The sequence below is a fragment of the Sceloporus occidentalis genome, unplaced genomic scaffold (genome assembly GCF_023333645.1).
Source record: "Sceloporus occidentalis isolate IW3139 unplaced genomic scaffold, rSceOcc1.0.p SCAF_7, whole genome shotgun sequence".
Lineage (NCBI taxonomy): Eukaryota > Metazoa > Chordata > Lepidosauria > Squamata > Phrynosomatidae > Sceloporus > Sceloporus occidentalis.
Genome location: NW_028316987.1, coordinates 64251992 through 64271561, shown reverse-complemented (window position 1 = coordinate 64271561; position 19570 = coordinate 64251992). Strand labels below are relative to the sequence as shown.

At 37.9% G+C, this 19570-nt stretch overlaps 1 protein-coding gene across 3 annotated transcripts in view; it reads right to left on the bottom strand.

Moving 5' to 3' along the window:
- The window catches only part of LOC149309854 (thrombospondin type-1 domain-containing protein 7A-like), a 358854-nt gene that overhangs the window by 113663 nt on the left and 225621 nt on the right, over positions 1-19570 (bottom strand). For all 3 annotated transcript variants that reach the window (XM_089533152.1, XM_089533150.1, XM_089533151.1), the window contains one exon: positions 15338-15541. In XM_089533152.1, coding sequence (XP_089389278.1) covers positions 15338-15541 — 204 coding nt within the window. The remainder of the gene's footprint in view (positions 1-15337; positions 15542-19570) is intronic.

Below are 19570 nucleotides of genomic sequence, written 5' to 3'. Positions count from 1 at the left end.
GAAAGTGATGTCTTTAACAGTTAATGACAAAGAGCCTTTGCTTGATTCAGAATTGGCTCAAACAGCTCTTAAAAGAAAAGAAACCATATTTCTTTGCCTCTGTGAGTTGTACATTGATTGGTAATCTTCAATCCTAACATATTCCCTCACCATTTTCAAATACCACTCAAAATTTCATCTATATGCCATACGTATCATGAAAACTAATCCTTAAACTGGGAAATTCATTCTCTGAATTAAGTACAGTAATTATGAACTTTTTGCACCACCACTATCAACCACTGGTGCACTGGGTGACTTCATCTATGAGTGGATCTGTGTTAAAAAATAATAATAATAAAATTCAGCACAAATAAAACTGTTAATTTAATGGCGCAATCTCTTCTAATGCTGAATTATGTATGTGTAGTGAATTTTGGATTGGGATGATCAAAAATAATGCCACTGCTTGATCTACCTCAGCCCTTAGCAAATAAAAAGAATGAAAATATTTATTTCCTTATTCTATTAGTTTTTAGTTGCTTTGTTAGCAACCTATAGACAGTATATTTAACATTATCTCTGAGCAGCAAATATCTAGCCTTCCTAGAAGCAGAAACTGTTAGAAAGAAACTGCTGAGGTGAGCCTTAACAGTATTGCCAACACTCTCAATTCACATAAATAGCATGGTGTTAACAGTCAATGTTTTCCAGCATATTGGTGTGTATTGAAACAACACAGCATTTGTGTCCAATATCTATGGACTTCTCCTGTGCAATCTCACAGCTACTTAAAAACATTTTCAGGTTCATTTGTTAATGTAGTCATACTGAGAATGATAAGGACCAGTGAACACCAGTGTATTGATCATAACCAAGCACAGTGGGTTGCTCCCATTGCCTGAGTCAATCAAGTCTCATGCTGGGGGGGGGGGGGGGGATTAAAACGAAAAAAATAAATAAAGTAAGTTTGAAGACAGGCAGAGTCTCTATTGGGAATAAAATCAATCTGAGTCATGGGACTAAAACAGATCAATCTATCCAACAGACCACATTTAAATAGAGCTAGTGGAAGGGTGAGAAGGAACCAACTGCTGATGGTGCTAATTTCAAAGATTATGTTGCCACTAAAATTCTAATGTGCTTGGTTGTGTGTACATGTTTATGCATAAAACAGAGAGAAAAAGAGAGGGAGGGAAGGCGAAACAGCATTTACCAATTAATGTTTTCCTACCTAATCTCTAGTATCAAGAAAATCTATTGTTACAGTATCACTTACAATGGAGATTTTCCTGTAAACACTGCGATAAAGTTAATTATTTTAAAATGAAGAAAGAAGCAGTTGCATCATACAATGTCAATCTAATTGCCCATCCAGCCAAATGCTGTTAGTATTTTCTGGCATATCTTAAACATCCTGCTTCAAGATAAGAATGTAAAGTCTCTTGTAGCTGGTCTTGTAACACTGGGGAAACTAAGTATAGACCTGCAGATTATCTGTTCATTTAACATATTTATTACATTTTTATTTGCGATGTACAGTAGATGGTCTACAAGTTTCTCCCTCTCTAATTTTTTGAAATAGTGTAGGCTGCGACAGGATGACTAGTCCAAAGTAACCCATAAAGCTTCATGGCTGAGCAAGAATTTGAAACCAGGCGACCCTACTAGTTTAACAGAGAAACCATTGTATCACTTGGCTCTTAGTAGAGCATCAGTGCAGCTTTGTATGTCAGTCTTTTTGATCCATGCATGTTTGATCTCTGTCAAATCCAATTCAACTCTGAGTTGGATCATATCTCTCTCTCTCTCTCTCTCTCTCTCTCTCTATATATATATATATATATATATATATACACACTAAATTTATACTCTGCCTTTTTCCTAAAATGGGATCCAGTAAAACAATGTTAAAAAACAACATTAAAAAATCCTATTCTACAAAAGTTTTTTTTTAAAAAAAATAAATGCCTAAGTTATTAAAGGCATGATTAAAACAGTTAAAATATAAATTACTAATACCAAATGAAAAATAAAATAAAATACAGCACACCACTTTACACATACAGTACTACTGCAAATACAATTCACATCTCAAAGGCCTACCTAAACAAAAAAGGTCTTCACCTGCCAGCAGAAAAAGAGATGGTAGGGGACCAATTGGAACTACCATGGAAGGGTGTTCCACAGCCTTGGAATAGCCATCATACCTAGAACAGAGCCACTGAAATTAATGGGTCTGCTCCAAGTATGACTAAGTCAGGATCCAACTCTCTAATTCCACATTCCACACAAGTACAGAATTTGACAGTGGATACAGAATTCAGTACCCTTAAATCCACAATTGATAAAGAAGCATCAAAGAAGGATGTTAGTCATGGATGAAGCAGAAAAGGCCTTGCTAAAAGACCAAAAACGGTAGACATATTATTTCACAAAACTGGGCAGCTGCCCAGATTTCAAAGTCACAAAGAGCAGATAGGCAATACATTTATTTCACTGCATCAACAGTTACATTTTGGAACACAGATCCCACCCCACACACTATATACTGTATATACTCATGTATAAGTCTAGAAATTTTAGTCAAAAAATTGCCCCCAAAAACCTAGGTCAACTTATCCATGGCTCAATGTAAATACTATACTTTAACTCTTATTAAAAAGGGAACCATCCCCTGGTGAAAGGCAAGGGTGCAATTTGTCCTAGAGACACTGACCTCCCTCTCTTCTCTCTTCCATCCAGCATTTAGTGTGAGCCAAAACCGTTATGCCTGCCAGAATTTTTCTAAGGGTTCTTTGGCATTGTTTTCCTTTGCTTCATCATTTAGATCCTTTGTTGCATGTCCTTAAATTTCACCCTCGACTTATCCAAGGGTCATATCAAAATCCATAATTTTGGCCCCAAAACCTGCCCTCGACTTATACATGAAGTCAACTTATAGTTGAGTATGTATGGTAATACAGACTGTCCCATATATTTCTTAACTTGTAAATCCTACAAGAATTTCAATAGAGTTGTTAAGATGTTGCCAAAAAAGAAAACAATTAGGGGGTTGTGTGCACAAGCTACTTATCTGAAAACTATTTCTATGAATTATTGAATAGGTTTCCTATAACTCTTGTCTTGTTTACAATGATCTATGAAACAGATAATCTTCCTGATGCTTTTACTGCTTCTGCAGTCAACATATGAGCCATATTCTCAGACTATGTCACCCTTCAATCTTGAGCTATCCATCAGTTGCAAGTATAGAAACACTATAATGAGACGACATATATCAGGACCTTTAGGCTTGCTTTTCTTCTCAAAGCCAGTGTGTTCTTCTGATTCATATACTTCTTGGAAGATAAAGACTGATTTTACACTAATCAGGGCTCAACAAAAAGTGTGATCTGGTTGACAGAAAAGTAAAAAAATCAACAAGATGAGAGAAAGTGACATGAGAAGCTATGAAGAACATTTTGTCCATCAACATGGTATTTTCAAGGCATGATAAAAATTTAAGAAACTCTATCATCCATGTTAGGAAAATATCCATTATAAAAAAGGTCACCGGTATTACTGAATCTCTCCTTTGATCATCTGTTACTGTTTCCCTGTCACAAAATTTCATCTTTTTGCTGTCCTTTCTGTTTAAAAATAGTTAATGGGGCAAGCTCCTAACTATGGGATCATAATGATATTCACAAACTTTCTTGAGTGTTTGGAAATTGCTCATGGTCATTCAGCACTCACTGATGCCAGCATTTTCTTCAACCCTGCAACTCTGGCACCTGTGCACTGATGGAAAGTTTCTGCAATCCAAAGAGTCACATTTTATTTGTCAAGCTAGAAATACTAGTGTCTACTAGTATTTTATGTAATCACTTTGTACTTTTTTAGTCTGTAACCCCACTTCGATCCACCGGGAGAGGCTGGGAAACATAAATAATAATTATTATTATTATTATTATTATTATTATTATTATTATTATTATTATTACATGACAAATATTGCCCCAGTCCAAGAAGACAAAGCCAGCAGCCAATGTTCTGATCAGCCCAGGAGGCACAACTGTGAACTGTGGCTGTCTGGGCCATCATGGGGCAAGAAATACAAAGTATTTGGTCCCAAATAATCTTTGTGGTTGTACAAAGGAAAGATGGGATCTGGGGAGAATAACACAGATCAATGCTGATATGCTGTAATAGTTTTAGACTGGTCATATTTCTAAGGAGTTTCATCTTAAGGCTCTGATGCTAGAAGTGTCTTGGAGGAACTCAAAACCAATACTTGGGTCACTTCTGATTGTATGCTCATGGGTTTCTACCTTGCTTTTCAAAACCAACAATGGCTAGGGAGACTTATGTATCTTCTTTCTTTTTCCAAGTCTTCAAAGAACTTGCTCCATGATATTCTCATGTTGATTCATCCAACAGCTTTACATCTACATTAGACAAGGTGTCATATGTGAAGGAAGGGTGCCAATGCTGGGAGAATGAAGTCTGTACTGGGCCCTATGCTAGCCTGGATGGTCCTGCTATCACAGCAGCCACTGGTGACTAGCTTTCAAGGAATCATCTTCCTCTAAAGATGACTGATCAAGTCCAAAGGCATTTCACATCCTTGCTTCACTAAATTACTGCTGGATGTGTTAGTGTAGAGCAAAGCACCAAAGGGTGACAGTGAGGAAATGTTCTTGGAGTGCCCCTTCACTACAGGGGAACACAAATTCCTCTTCCTACTGGCCTGTCTGGGAAAGCCAAGACAGTGTTTAAAGAACTTGTTCAGATAACTTTCTCCTAGAAAAAGGAGACAAATATCACAGCCTTCTAATGGCAGTCATCTAGTAGCATAGCATGAGCACTTATAGAAAAAGAGAGACTGTTCAGCCACAGGAACAAGAAGCATTCATAATAAATAGAAAATTTAAAGAGTGAAGAAAAAGTAAGAAGGGAAAGGGAACAAATTTTCTGGGAGAGTATTACAGGGGGCAAGACTTGACCACTGTGTTGGTTTTTCTACAGCCTAGAGCAGAAGTTCCCTGGAAGACTGGAGAGAAAGCCTTGACAGAGAGGCAGGAGTCCTTTCAAAACCCTACCCTTGCTATAGATGTTTCCCAAAAGGAACTCTCTGTTGACACATGATACCTCACAGAAACCACAAAGAGGAGCCTGACAGTTCATTATTTGAACATTAACTAACATGAATAGAACAATTTTAGTCATTTATTTTGTCTACTAGACCAAGGCATCAATCAGTGGTGACTGGTGGCACCCATATTAGGAACAGTAAATTCATTCCTGGCTTTAGTGTGTTGTTAAAGGAACCACTCAAGTAGCTGAACCTATTTTGGCGGTAGGGATCAGCGCCCTCCAAAGTTTGCACTAAAACCAAAAGTGGATTCACTAGTCACTGGTATTAGAGTCACCAGCTGCCAAGAGATTAAATGGAAATAATTTCTTAGGCTGTTTAGGAAATAGCATGGTCAAAAGTGTTCCACAGAACAGGCAGTTGAACAAGTAGGAGTCCTTTGTCATTTGAACAGTCAAATCATAAATGGATTTATTTTGTGGCTGTCCAGAGCCATTAATCTTTCTGTACCTCATTTGTGACTCTTTGAAACCCATGTTGCCCTAGCTAAACATGCTCTCTTGGAAAATGCCAGGTAGAAAGCAGTGCCAATTGGCTTCTGCTGTGCTTTTCTGTGCTGTGCTGTGGTCCTTCCTCCATCATATACCCCAGCATTTATTATTATGGGCAATCTTTCTTTTTGCTGGGTTACTTCATATTTTTCTTAGCACAGAAGCACTGACACTACACTTCCAGTCTTCAGATAAAAGGCAAGAAGCGAAATGCAGCTGATAAACGAAAAAGGTTGCCCTTTCTATACTGTTTATGAACAGAACAAAATAAATGGAGAGTACTACACTTATCCCAGCAGTAAAGATGAGCCCCCTTTCACTGACATTAAATCCCTCTCAAAATGAAATAGCAAAAATATTTTGGATGCACAAAGGATACCTGCAGTAATGCTGTCTAATCTCTGTATGCACATTTTACATCTCTTTATACTTTTGCTATTCACAAAGGTTAATCTATAGCATGGAAAATTCTTTGCCAATCACCTGAGTCCTTTGGTCAACTAATCCAGGAAATAGGAAGTATTATCAGCACTGATCTAAATTTGCAGAGGAAAATAGCTCCTTTTCTTTTCTGTAGTTTCTTTAGATATAAAACCTAACCTGCTAAGTAAAATAAAAATAAAAATCTGAATAATTTCCACTCAGGAAAGAGTGAAACAACAACAACAAAGTATACAAAAATATATTATAATTCAGCAATGATAATCTGTGGTACTAATTATCAGTCCTCCTGTGCCGCCACCCCCCCCCCCCCCCAACACATTTTGAATTTAAATTCTGGTTACTGCAATACATTGTGAAAGGCAATGACACAACCCTCCAGCAGTAATGCTGGAAGATAAATCTATTATCTCAGTATTGTCTGAAGGGCTGTAATGGTTCCTCTCTTTACAACAAATTGAATAGACACGCTCATCCCTAATTATACGCAACACCCCCACAGATACTGCTATTTGAGCCTAATTGTAAAATAAGAGACCTCAGGTTTAAACATAATATCCCAGCTAATTATATTTCAACACATTAAATGATTCAGGGAGAAGGGGAAAGGGAGATACTGATCTGTTTTATGGGCTTAGTTTATGGTAAAACAATGCTGTTACCAGACAGCAGTTCGCATCCTAAGATTTAAAATACTAGCTTCTTCTACCATGCACAAAAGAAGCCTGGGGCAGAGAAGAGGGCTGAGAAATATGCTGACACTTAAAGTACTTATGCCTCTTTGATCATGTGTTCCTTCAGGTTTCAGTTCTAAACTCTGGCTGTTTAATCAGATTTAAGCCACATGCATTATTAGCTGTGGAAACAGATAGAGGAACAGGAATCACTTGAGCTAAAGGAGAGTTAAGTGCATGGATCCTTCACTTTACACACACCAAAAGCTTGAATGTGTATCTTGTAGACAGCTCCCTTTGCTGGATGCTGTGTACGTCTGCGTGTGACAATTATGCAAAATCTTTAATGAATGTCTAAGCAGACAATTTATACATCGTCTCAGTTAGGATGCCTATCATCCTAAGTCACTAGAGAAAGTAATTACATATGGGAAGTCATCAATTTGTGTGAGAAGTGAAAGGCAGGAATAACTTCCCAACTTTAATCAAACCACTGGTCTATCTAACTTAGTAGTGCCCACATAGGACTGGCAACTGGTGGAAGCTGGTGGGTCACATGTCAATGGGGTGGTGAAACTGCTGTGTGTTTTAGGCAGAACAGAACTTCAGGTCCCGAATCAATTTTGGAGATAGAGTTCAGCACTTTGGAAACTTCCATTAAAGTTCATACTAAACCTTGTAATGGATTAACCGCCCCACTGGCATGGAAGCCACCAGCTGCCATTTCTGGCAATGAAATTCCAGATTTCACAGAGGTTAGTTTCTCAGTTCTCTTTGGAGATAACAGGGTTTGGCTTGCATGTGTGACTTTCCGTACTCTGTCACCACACTATGAGAAGGTCATGAAAATACGACATGTCTTCTGGGTTACAACTAGTTTAATTTACTGTTATCTTGTATGGCAAGCTCCTGGGAAGATGGGGATCCTTCTTTGAGCATCTCCAGTTTACAGTGGTGTGGTGGTAATTTTTGAAGTGCAATCTCACATAACATTGTCCCTAGGGAAAATCCAAAAAGGAAGATAAGTATGTTGATTCCTTGTTCGTTTCTGAGTTATGATGATACTAAAGACAATCTATCATGGGGTTTTCTAGCCTTTGCCTTCCTCTGAGGCTGAGAGAATGTGACTTGCAAAAGGTCACCCAATATGTCTCCATGGCTGAGCAAGTATTAAAACCCTGGTTTCCAGTCATAGACCAATGATCAAAGCACTACACCATGCTGGCTTTATATGCTGATCCATACTAACAATCACTTCCAGCACTTTTCAACTCCACTAACAGTTTACCTTATGTAAAGCTATGGGGATTTAATTGTCCACTCAAGGACCAAATCAGCTCTAAATTTCTCTGTACAACATTGCTGTTGGAAAAATCCTCCTGTACCTCTCCAGCTACTGTGAGAATGAGCGCAGCTAAGCTCAGGAGAACAAAGAGGATTCTTGAGTTATTTAGAAGAGCACGTTATTGTTCCTTATAATAAAAATGCAGTGGTGTGTCAACTATGTGAGGCTTGGCTCTACTGTCGGTTTGTTAGACTCACTCACACACACTCCAAAGGAATAAGGAAAAGTGACAGCTTCTGGTGACATGCAGGAGTAGCTGTGTTGGCCATCATTTTCCTTTTTAACAGCACCAGCACCTCTGAAACTATCAACTACACATTTTGACACTCCACCATGGAGAATCTCTGAAGACTGCAGAGGGTACACAAGACACTATATACCAGTTTGGGTGGGAATGAGAAGGGCAGTTACTTCACTTTCACACACGTATTCTAGAATCATAGAATCATAGAGTTGGAAGAGATAGCAAGGGCTATCCAGTCCAACCCCCTGCTATGCAGGAAATCTAAATCAAAGCATCCCCGACAGATGGCCATCCAGCCTCTGTTTAAAGATCTCTAAGCAAGGTGACTACTACACTCCGAGGGAGTGTGTTCCACTGTTGAACAGCCCTTACTCTCAGGAAGCTCCTCCTAATGTTGAGGTGGAATCTCTTTCTGTAGCTTGCATCCATTGCATCTAGTCTCTGGAGCAGCAGAAAACAAGTTAGCTCCCTCCTCAATATGACATCCCTTCAAGTATTTAAACAGGGCTATCATATCACCTCTTAACCTTCTCTTCTCCAGGCTTAACATCCCCAGCTCTGAAAGGAAAAGCTCCTGGTAAACTTTCTATGTACCTATATATGTTTCAAAAGTGCTATAATCATTTATGGCTCCATCCACAAATCCCGAACTTTGTTATTTGATGTTGAATTCTCTGCTAGAGAGCTTGAGTCCATTGTTCTGAACTATAGCACTAACAGACTCGTAAAAAGGTCAAGTTTATCTTGGTTTATTAAGTAATTCCAGTATGTTCTCTGGCTAACAAGGGGGCTGGTAGCCACATTGGACAGAGGCAAGCTGGATCTCAGTGGAAGTATCTTTTTGTGTTGCTAATGGAGTTTAAATTTTATTTCCTGAACTTTGCGATTCTTTGTCTTCCAGAACCTACATGGCCAGACGAAGGAGTGGCCTGCCTACATGAATATCCCTCAATCCTTCTTAACTGAGAATACCAAGAACAATATTTTGACAAAATGTAGGTCTGTGTTATATTTTTCTTTCTCCTGTATGATCTTAACACCTTTGCCCGATGAGTGGAGCTTCGAAAGCTTGCAACATCAATTTTGTGCTTTTTGGTTGACCCAGTAAAGGTATCACTGTTTTGTGGATTTTGGATGCTACTGTACATCAGTATGGTAAGTTTCAATACAGTGTGAAAGAGCAAGTTGGTTAGACTATTAACACTCACCAAAAATAGTTAAATGTTTAAAGAAATGTTAACACATGTCTGTTTCATTTTCTGCTACTGCCATAAAACTATGATGTAAACAAAACACACACTTCTATAATGTAATCTGGTCAGGTATGTGTGTGCAAGAGACCAGAATCCCTGTTTTTCATACAAAAGAGCAACTTCCTAACCATCCATTCCAGTACAGAGCAGTCGTTCAATGACAAAAGTAGATGCTTTGTATGCATAAGGTCTTGAGATCAATCTCTGGTCTCCGATCGAGTTGAATTAAAAGGCCTGTTCTGTTTGAGGGGCAAAGGCACAAAAGTTAAGAATACAAAAAGCAGATTCTAACTACAGTCCAAAGATTCAAGCACACAAGGGCTTACTGAGAGCAAGATAGCTAGGTAATGAAAGTCTGGGAGATGGAGAACACACACTATTTTAGCAACTCTTTGTTTGGAAATGTAAGGCTTTTAAAGCCTTAGCATTCACAGTTCCACCCCAGCTGCAGCAGGATAATAATAATAATAATTTGTTTTATTTATATACCGCTATTCCAAAGATCATAGCGGTGAACAGCAAGTAAGCTAATTAGCAAGTAAGCTAATTTGCCCCCAACAGTCTGGGTACTCATTTTAGCGACCTCAGAAGGATGCAAGCCTGAGTCAAGCTTGGGCCCTTTTGCTGGTCTTGAACTCGCAACCTTGTGGTTTTGAGTGAATGGCTGCAGTACAGGCATTTAACCACTGCGCCACCAGGGATGCCAGCAGAGCTAACCAAGGAAAGTTTTTCTTGTGAGTCTTACCTAAGTTAACTTTTATTCACTAAGATATTTTGGAAGACATTTCGAAAAATACATCCAACTCATATTAGGCCATGTTAGCTGGTGTTTGAAAAGACAGGTGGAATTTTGTGAGATACTTAATACTGGACAACCATTTAACTTGGAACTGAAAGCAATTGCAGTCTTTAGCTTCTAAAGCAAAATCATGTATAGGTTTCGAGCTGGAGACTCCAAAATGTATATTGCATTTCCCAGTCCAGCAAATCTTACCCCTTTAAATTACATTTTTTTTCACATAAAAAATAAGAAAGTAATACCTTTTAGATTAAATTCCCTCTGTTATAAAAGAAGGAATGGATTTGCTCTGAATTCTTGCATAGCAAAACTCACCTTGGGGAATAAGGACTGTTAGGAAAAGGACATCTGATTCACTTTGCTAGCTACATGAAAATAAAGCTTATGTTCTAATTCCGTGTTTCCCCAATTGAGCTTCAACTCAATTATAAAGTAAAATCTGGAGCCATAGTGCAAGACTAGATACAGCTCCATGTGCACAAGTAATCAACTCCAATTCCCTCTGCCCAATTTAATTACAAAACAACATTTGGTATAACGGCTAAACGCATACCAGGTGACCTCGTGCTTCAGTCTGTCTGAGCTATTTCCAAGACTCCTAGCTCTGCAGTGTTACTTGTACTGTCATTTTTATTTTGCAGGCACTATGGAGCACACAGCAGTATGACCATCAGAAATGCTTCCTCTGTTTGTGTACATGGCTGATGATTGTGTAAAAATAACTGTTCAAAATGAATATATCCCATGGATTTTACTCAAATCTTTGCCATTTTTCTCTCTCTCCTCATTCACTTCTCCTGTTCGTTGAAAGTAACGTTTTGAAATTAAATCACGCACACTCCAAAGTTATTGTCTCTTTTGGGTAGGCCATGTGACTCACAGGACAGAGTTTTCTATTTGAAGAGCTGTCAGAAGGAAGTCCTCTATTTAAAGGTATCCTCTATGTCAGGGAATGGGGATTCTGTCATGATGTACTACAACTTCCAGTATTCCGCCCTATTGCCTGTGCTGGCTAGGGTTGGTGAAACCTGTAGTTCAACGACATCTGGTGGACCACATGATTCCCACCCTTGCTCTATGTAAAGGTTAGTTCAGTTGAAATCTAGTTTAAAGATAAAGAATTAAAAGAAAGAAGGTCAGGGACCAATGCAGACGTTATGAGATATACTGCATTTCTATTTAAATTACAGTAAATATTTCAGGCTAATATTTCAAACTGCAGAAATGGGGTCCATTCAAATTCTAAAACCGGCCAACAAATGTGGAAACAAAACAACAGCCAGTGCCAAATTTATATTCCAATTCCCAAGAAAGGGGACACAAGGGATTGTAGTAAACATTGGACTATTGCATAAACCTTCCATCAGGTAGAGTGATTGTCAAAATTTTACAATAAAGATTTTTAACCTATACGGTCTGAGAAACGCCAGATGTCCAAGCAAGAGTCAAGAAAAAAGAGTCAAGAAAAGGAAGAAGGACTATAGAGCATATTGCAAACATATGTTGAATAATGGAGAGAACTGAAGAATTTTAGAAGAAAAACAATTTGTGCTTTATAGAGTATAGCAAAGCCTTTGATGGCAAAGATAATTAAAAATATCCAAATGTTATGGGGATGAAGTTCTTTATTTTTGGCAATGAGCCAACTGCCACCTTAGTGTTTCTTTTTTATGTGTAATTATCACAGCTGGCCCTGGCATAAATAGTGCCCTAAGCTTCAATTTGGAGAAATGCCTTGAAGGGACACAACAGTAGTGAATGAGTTCCTACACACACACACCATTGCTGCTTTTATAAAATTACAGCGCTTATCGTTTTTATTGTTTTCACAGGACTAATGGTAATGTTCCTTCAATGTAAATTCTTCTTCTGGACATATTTTAAAATAGTTTAAAATATTTTTCAACATGCAACTGGAAATTGAAAAAGAACTGTACTTTACAGCTAATCACTGAAAGTTCATTACTGTAATTAATATGCAAAGAAGTATCTGTAGAACTCTGAAGCATGCAACAAGACATTTAGTCCTTGAATATGGACTTTATAGCAGTCATTGTTTTGGTAATCTGGGCTTTCAAAATTAGTGGAGAGAAAACAAGATCATCTATGTTTTCCTTACAGAACAATTAAATAATAGTGCAGAGAATCTCACTTTACATTTACCTATTTACAAGATTCCAAATGTATAATGTTTTTCCAGAAATAAAGTCTCGCCCACAATGTGTAGCTCACCCAGCGCACCTGTGCAGTTGAGCAATGACTAAGAGGTAAAAGAGTGAAGAGGCTGACATGAGCTGGTGTTTTTGGCTTAAGAAATGCTGGCTGGACTGGGCTTCTTTTATCTGCTTAGGTTGAGGGAATAGAGAGGAGAGAAAGCAACTGCAGCCTTGGCACTGCTGGAAGGAAGCACTTTCCTTTGCCTGAGTAGAAGGGGGCATGTAAGAGGGATGAAGAAACTGGAATCTTGAGAGGTTTGCTGTTGCTGGAGGGCCATGATGCAAAGAGTGCTAGTGGGTAACAATGCCAAAAGGGTAAAAGCACTGCCACAAAAATGATAAAGAACCTTGTGACATCTTAAAGCCTGATTAGCATTGACTATTGGATGGGAAAAGACAAACCAGTGGGGTGTTTTATGGAAGGACAATCCCCACTACTTTGTTTAGTATATCTTGTTACTGTACAGGAGATGTGCCCCCCCCCCCCCTGTTCTCCTGATTGTTTTCTCCACCTCGGATGCCTGCTGGAAAATGCACAGTAGAAGACAATTTATACTACTTGTGCTCTGTCTTTGTGCTCTTCTGAAAAAGAACCCTCATCTAATGGCCAGCCACCTTACTTGAGCTAAGCCCCCTTGGGATCAGCAGTTGCTGCCTCTTCTAGTCCCTCTGGAGACCACCTGCACATTTCAGTAGCCTAGAAAAAGTGAACTCTGTTGTTTTATGTTTTAAATCACTTTAAAATTGGTGGCAAGTTAAGTAAACATGTTAACATTGGGCTACTTCAACTCCATTAGAATGCATCCCCCTGGTCTCCAATGATTCCCTTCGGAACTGGCTTCCCCCATTTAGATCAGTCTCAATTTACATCACAAGTCCAAGAATGCAACCCAAATGTAAATTGAGACCTGCCTGTGTTGTCTTTTCTGATGTTTCAGTTATACAGCATGGTCTGTCAAACCAACTTTACAGTGAATATCAGGATTATATTGCATGTTACAATGAACCCACAAGTGATGCTGTTATGAAGACAGGGGGAAGTAGAACCTAGGACTTCCGATTTGGGCAGAAGTCTCATATTACTTTCAGTATGTATTTCTATCTTTACATATTGCTTATGTGAATTAAGGTATAAATACAGATTGAAAGTAAAATGAGGCTTCTGTCCAAATGAGAAGTCCTAGGTTCTACTCCCCCCTACCTTCATAACAGCAGCATCTGACCTACCCACTCACGCTACCCAAAGAACCATACATCACAATAAATTTTCAGCTGAACCAAAGTTCTGAAGAGTTACTTTTTTATTACATCTCCCAGGATCCTCCCCAAGGTGACTGGAACTGTAATCCAAAAAACAAAACAAAAATCTTTTCCAATCTCTGATATGAACTCAGTGGAAAACTTCTTTACCTTTTAAAATTCTACTGATGATTTGAATCAAACTACTGAATAGCTACTACTTTATTTTTCTGTGTCTATTTTAACACTGTTTCCACTAAATACAAGATACTGAACAGACTGCATAAACTAGAAAGTGTTTGATTGACACTTCAAACAGTGAAAATTGGTCTCAGATGAATCAAAAATATATTACAATGACAAATCCAATAGTAAATGCATATAGAAGTTCACAACACCTTTTAAAGAATTTTCTGCCAACTACTATGCCCCCACACATACTAACATGCCATTAACATAAACATATAATCTTTGGTACAAGTTACAAAAAAATGCTTAACCACAGATTGAAATGAACTTCAAGCATTTTACTAGTGCCATATTAACATTAATAACCAGATCGGGCATTATAAATATTTTCCCCTAACTACAGTCATAACTAGTATTGAGAGGACAGAACAACAAAATGGCTATGGTCTTAGGTTCTGCCTGTGCAGCCAGTTGCTTTCATTGACGGTTTTGCTAATACTTTCTTTCCATTTCTGTTCCATACTAATTGTATCTTAAACACTGGAATGTGCATAAAACACAGTATTAATCTATTTGGATGGAGAAAAGAGGACTGAGTAAAAATAAAACAAACGTATAGTACACTCTGCCCAAAGAACACATGATAAGAACTCATTGGTCTGGGACCTTTTAAACATTTTGCTAAGGAGATCAAATTGTTTTAAAAATATGACTATCAGAAACTACAGCCAATAAAGGCTACTTCTACACAAAAAACAAAACAAAACCCTGCACCACATTATACTTTATATCTACCAAACTACATCTCTGTTATAAGAAAATTATCAATCCAACATTGGAGAGATTGTAGAATGAAAAGAAACGTATTGCATATGTAGACACATTGTATAACAGTAAAAGTATTTTTTTTCTAGGATCCATTTATAGGTCATTTTTGGTAGTCCATGGTATTCATAGAACTCTTCTCCAGCAACACGTTTCCAATGACTTGATTTTCTTTCTGTTAGCTTTCTTCATTGTCCAGCTTTCAAAACCATACATAAAAATTTTAAAAAATACTAAAATATGGATGAGCCTGACTTCGGTTTTTAGCGATATATCTTTGTACATGAGGATCTTATCTATGTTTAGCTACATGCTCATAAATCAGACAAAGGCAAGTCCTAACTAGAGTAGACTCATTGAATCAACCAATGAATGCTACAGTCAACACTTATTTAAAGGTTCAATAGATATACTCTAATTGGGACCAGAAATTGGATTTAGACCAAAACATGTAACTAGTGTGTTTTTTAAAGAAAAGAAAAATAAAATAGCAAAATCAACTTACCGTCACTGTTGATACAGACCACCTGAGGAATCTGAGTACCAGGCCCACACTCCTTTTCATTGTCTGGAATGCATTCTTCCAGTCTATCTACCCTCCAGTCATAGCAAGAAGGCTCTTCACATGGAATGGCTTCAAGTAAATGAGGGCAGTTGCCAGTGCCTCCTGTAGGCTCATTGGTGATGCGGCGTTTTCTCAGTTTAAAACCTTAGGTATGAAATAGAAGAAGCACAGTGATTTTTATTTACATTTTAAACCTTATGAATGTTGCCAAGTATTTCCTGTACACCACTGTCATAAGTTGTTCTTTGTATTGGTAACATAAAATTTATGAAATGAATATCTTTGAAAGAAAATAATACACCAAAGTATTGGATTTCAACTCTGGATAAGGAACTATTGGCTTTCTGAAATATTGTTCAAATGTGCATTTGAGCATATTGATCTCTGTGTCCAATTCATGTTGATTTTTTTCATTTTGTGTAACCTGAAGATGGGAGAAAAACATGAATCCTATTGTCAGTCTTAATTAGAGTAGACAAGCTCCATATGCTGGCAGAAAGTGAAACTTGATAGATTCACCCATCTAGGCAGAGCTTGGAGTGCTTAGTTCTTAAAAGTCTTTATCTGAAGCTTTGTTATTTGAACCATGTTTGTGGTGCTGAAATAGGGTTGCTACTGTGAAGGCTGTCCACCAGTCACTGCCACCAAATCTGAAGCCCTCTGTCTGTCCCACTGCTATATGGCACCAAATGTGGGGACCCCCTAGATGACTTCATGGTTCCTGTTCAAGACTTTATTTGTATAGTCCCACCACTGACATCACCACTTCTGTCACCATAGACACCATGCATCTGAACTCATTCATACCATACTATTACACCATTTTCAGAGGCACAAAGGGATAACACAAAAATTAGTTTATTAATCATAAGTTCAACATACCCTTTAAGATTACTTATTTAACCCATCTAAATCCTCTCATATTTCCAACTGATTCCTCTCTATCATTCTCTCTAGACTATTTGACACCCCTTCAACATTTCAGCCACTCACCAGTCATTTCCAATGTTCCATGTAGTGACTTCCTCCCAAATGATCACCTACCTTTTCACATTTACTATACACCATATTTCTCAACTTAATTTTTCTAATCATCCCCAAAGTCTACAACATCATGACTTTTTTTGTGACAGAATACTGAACACAGTCATCTTCATGCTGAGAATAATTGCATGCACTAAATTCAAGCAATGTGGATGGATGAGGATTTTGTCCCATTCATTTTAGGGTTTTTTCTTTAGAAAAAGCTATCAATTTTCTCCATAACTGGGAAGGAGGAGACACTAGACTTTAAATTGGAATTGGAAGAAATCAAAACGGGCACATCTGCCTATCCTTAAAGCCTAGCCAAATGAAATAAATCTCCAGTCCATCTGCCTTGGTCCAGGCCTCAGAGGGAAAGAAGAATGCTGGACCCGATCCCCTCCCCATCCCCATCCCCTTCTCCTTTTGTGTCGTGTCTTTTTAGATTGTAAGCCTGAGGGCAGGGAACCATCTATTATCCACTCTGTTGTAAGCCGCCCGGATTCCCAGTGATTGGGCGGCATATAAATAAATCCTATTATTATTATTATTATTATTATTATCACCTGGAGAAAACAGATCTCTTCACATGATTTGAAGATAAACCCTGAGGTTTCCACTGAGACATAACATTAAAAATTTGTTAGTGAAAGCTCAATCCCAGTTTCCAAACAGAAAATATTTTAAGATGCAATGACATTTATTTGGCAGTGGTGGGTCTTGTGTTGATGGTTAATAAGGTAATGGCACTTGAAAACTCTTAAGTATGTAATCTCTTGATCAAACATGTCTCACTGCTTCATTTAACTCACATTTCTTATTGGTGCTACTGCACTACAAAGTCACACTGTTAGAAGCAAGTGGAGAGTTCAGGAATTGGTCAATCTGAATTCATTAGAGGACAGTGCAGTGAAGGAAGCTGGCAGAGTAAGCATATGAATGCTTTTTTTGGCAATAATGATTACTGATGTGATCTTCAAAGCAAATTAAAAAACATTTATACTACAAATACACTCTTTCCACAAACACTTATAACAATAGCAATTCATTCATGCACCATACATTAGGTGCTTTTGGTATTTTAATCTTTTCAACTTTTTTTTATAAAAGGCTATCTCACAGTGCAGAAATATTGTTTTCTTTCCTGCACTTTTAATATTGTTAATTATAGCAATCCATTATTATGCAGCAAAACAGATGAATTTTGAAATGAAGAGCTAGACAGTACAAAAGAAGTACAAAGTTAGCTTAGAGAGGGCATTGCAATATCCGGAATGGTTGGTTGGTTGTAGTATTTGTAGGCTACTTTTATGCTTGTAGCCTTTCAAAAGTATATTAACATCTTAAACCAACCATAAAACATAACAGAAATGGAAAAATTTCTCATAGTGGAAGTCATGAACCTAGCTGATATTTGCCAGAATTCAATAATCTACTTTTTGTTAGATCAATCTTTGTGTTAGTCCTGAAGATGCTATAAGATCCCTTAGCATACTGATTTTCTAGACTAACATGGCTATGAATTTTGGATACTACTTTTGTGTATAAAGAGAGCACAACAATTTAAAGAAAGGACAAGCAAAAGGTTTAGTTGTTTTTTTTAAACGGTTGTTTTATTAACATATTGCTATTACAGTGTGGTGAGAGTCAGCATAGTAAAATAGTTTGAGTGTTGGGCTATGATTCTGGGGATCAGAGTTTGATTCTCTGGTCACCCATGGAAATCCGCTGTTACATACTCTCAGTCCTAGAAAATCCTGTGATAGATTCACTTTAGGGTCACCATAAGTCAGAAACAACTTGAAGAGACACAACACTATAACAGTGATTTAACACCTGTTGCTATCATTTAAAAAACTATTGTCACAAGGCACCTTTGACTTCCAAACTTTGCTTCTACACCTCCAAAGAGAAGGGATACTTGAATAACTTTCTGATGACACAGTAATCCATAGAACTTTGCTGTAAAAGCACAATTTTACGGGCAAGCTTTTACAGCACTCTTCTGCACTCAGTTTGGAAAAGCTCAGCTCTCATTTCAATAATATATTTAGCATTTTGTGAGTACAGCTCTGAGAGAAAAAGTGGGCCAGTAAAAAATAACAATTGAACCTAAGAGGCAATAAACAAGAAGCAACTCTGAAACAGGAAGCAAACAGAAGCAGAAAATAGAGAGAAGGGGAGGAGAGAGAAGAGAAAGAGTAGAAAGCCCGATTATTAAGAGCATGGGCCTTTTAAAGTTTGGAAGTTTATATATGTATTATGGAGAGATAATGCATGCATAATGGAAGTAGAGGCTGAGGAGAATATTTCAAAGATTATTGAGGCTGCAGTTCTATGTCTCCTGGGAGGGCATCACACACATCATTGTCTGTTATAAATTTTAGGGGTGTCAAGGATACTAATCTGAAAAAGTACTTGCTAATATTCACGTCCTTAATGAAAAAAGAGTGTCTCGATATTTGAGATTCTCTACTGAGGAAGATGGAGACACATCCCCATCCACAAGCTTATTCAAACTTCGGGAATTGGGGATGGGTGGGCGAGGGCAGGGTCATAACTTTTTTTTCTTTATTCTCTCTCTGAAACATCCAAACAAACAATATGGTACTAACATCACTTTCTTCCCCTGCCTGAATTCTCTTCCATCTTTGCATGATGAAGAAGGCAGTGAACTTTGACAGTTATCCTCCTCCTAGTTGGTTTAATAAAGTTATCAACAGTGTACATTTCATACTTGGCTGTCATTTAACTGTCAGCATGGCTACTCCAGCATAGTGTAGTGGCCTGAATATTGGACTACAACTCTGGAGATCAGGGTTCAGTTTCTCATTTGGCCATGGAAACCCTCTCACACTCTCTCACTGCCAAGAAACCCTGAATAAGTGATAGGTTCATCTTAGGGTCACAGTAAGTCAGAAATGACTTGAAGGTTCACAACAATGGCTGTCCCTGCATTTATTCCAAGCTCTTGTCTCTCTGCTGCTATATAAACTAATGTGAGATGAAATTTAGCTTTAAAGAACTATAGTGATATTCACAGTGGACCCAAAACAAGAAGCCTGGGCAGCATGATCTTGTCTGTGGGTGCAGAAATAGTTATGTCCAAAAAGCTTTTTTTCCCCACCGCAGTTGTCTAAGCAACAGATA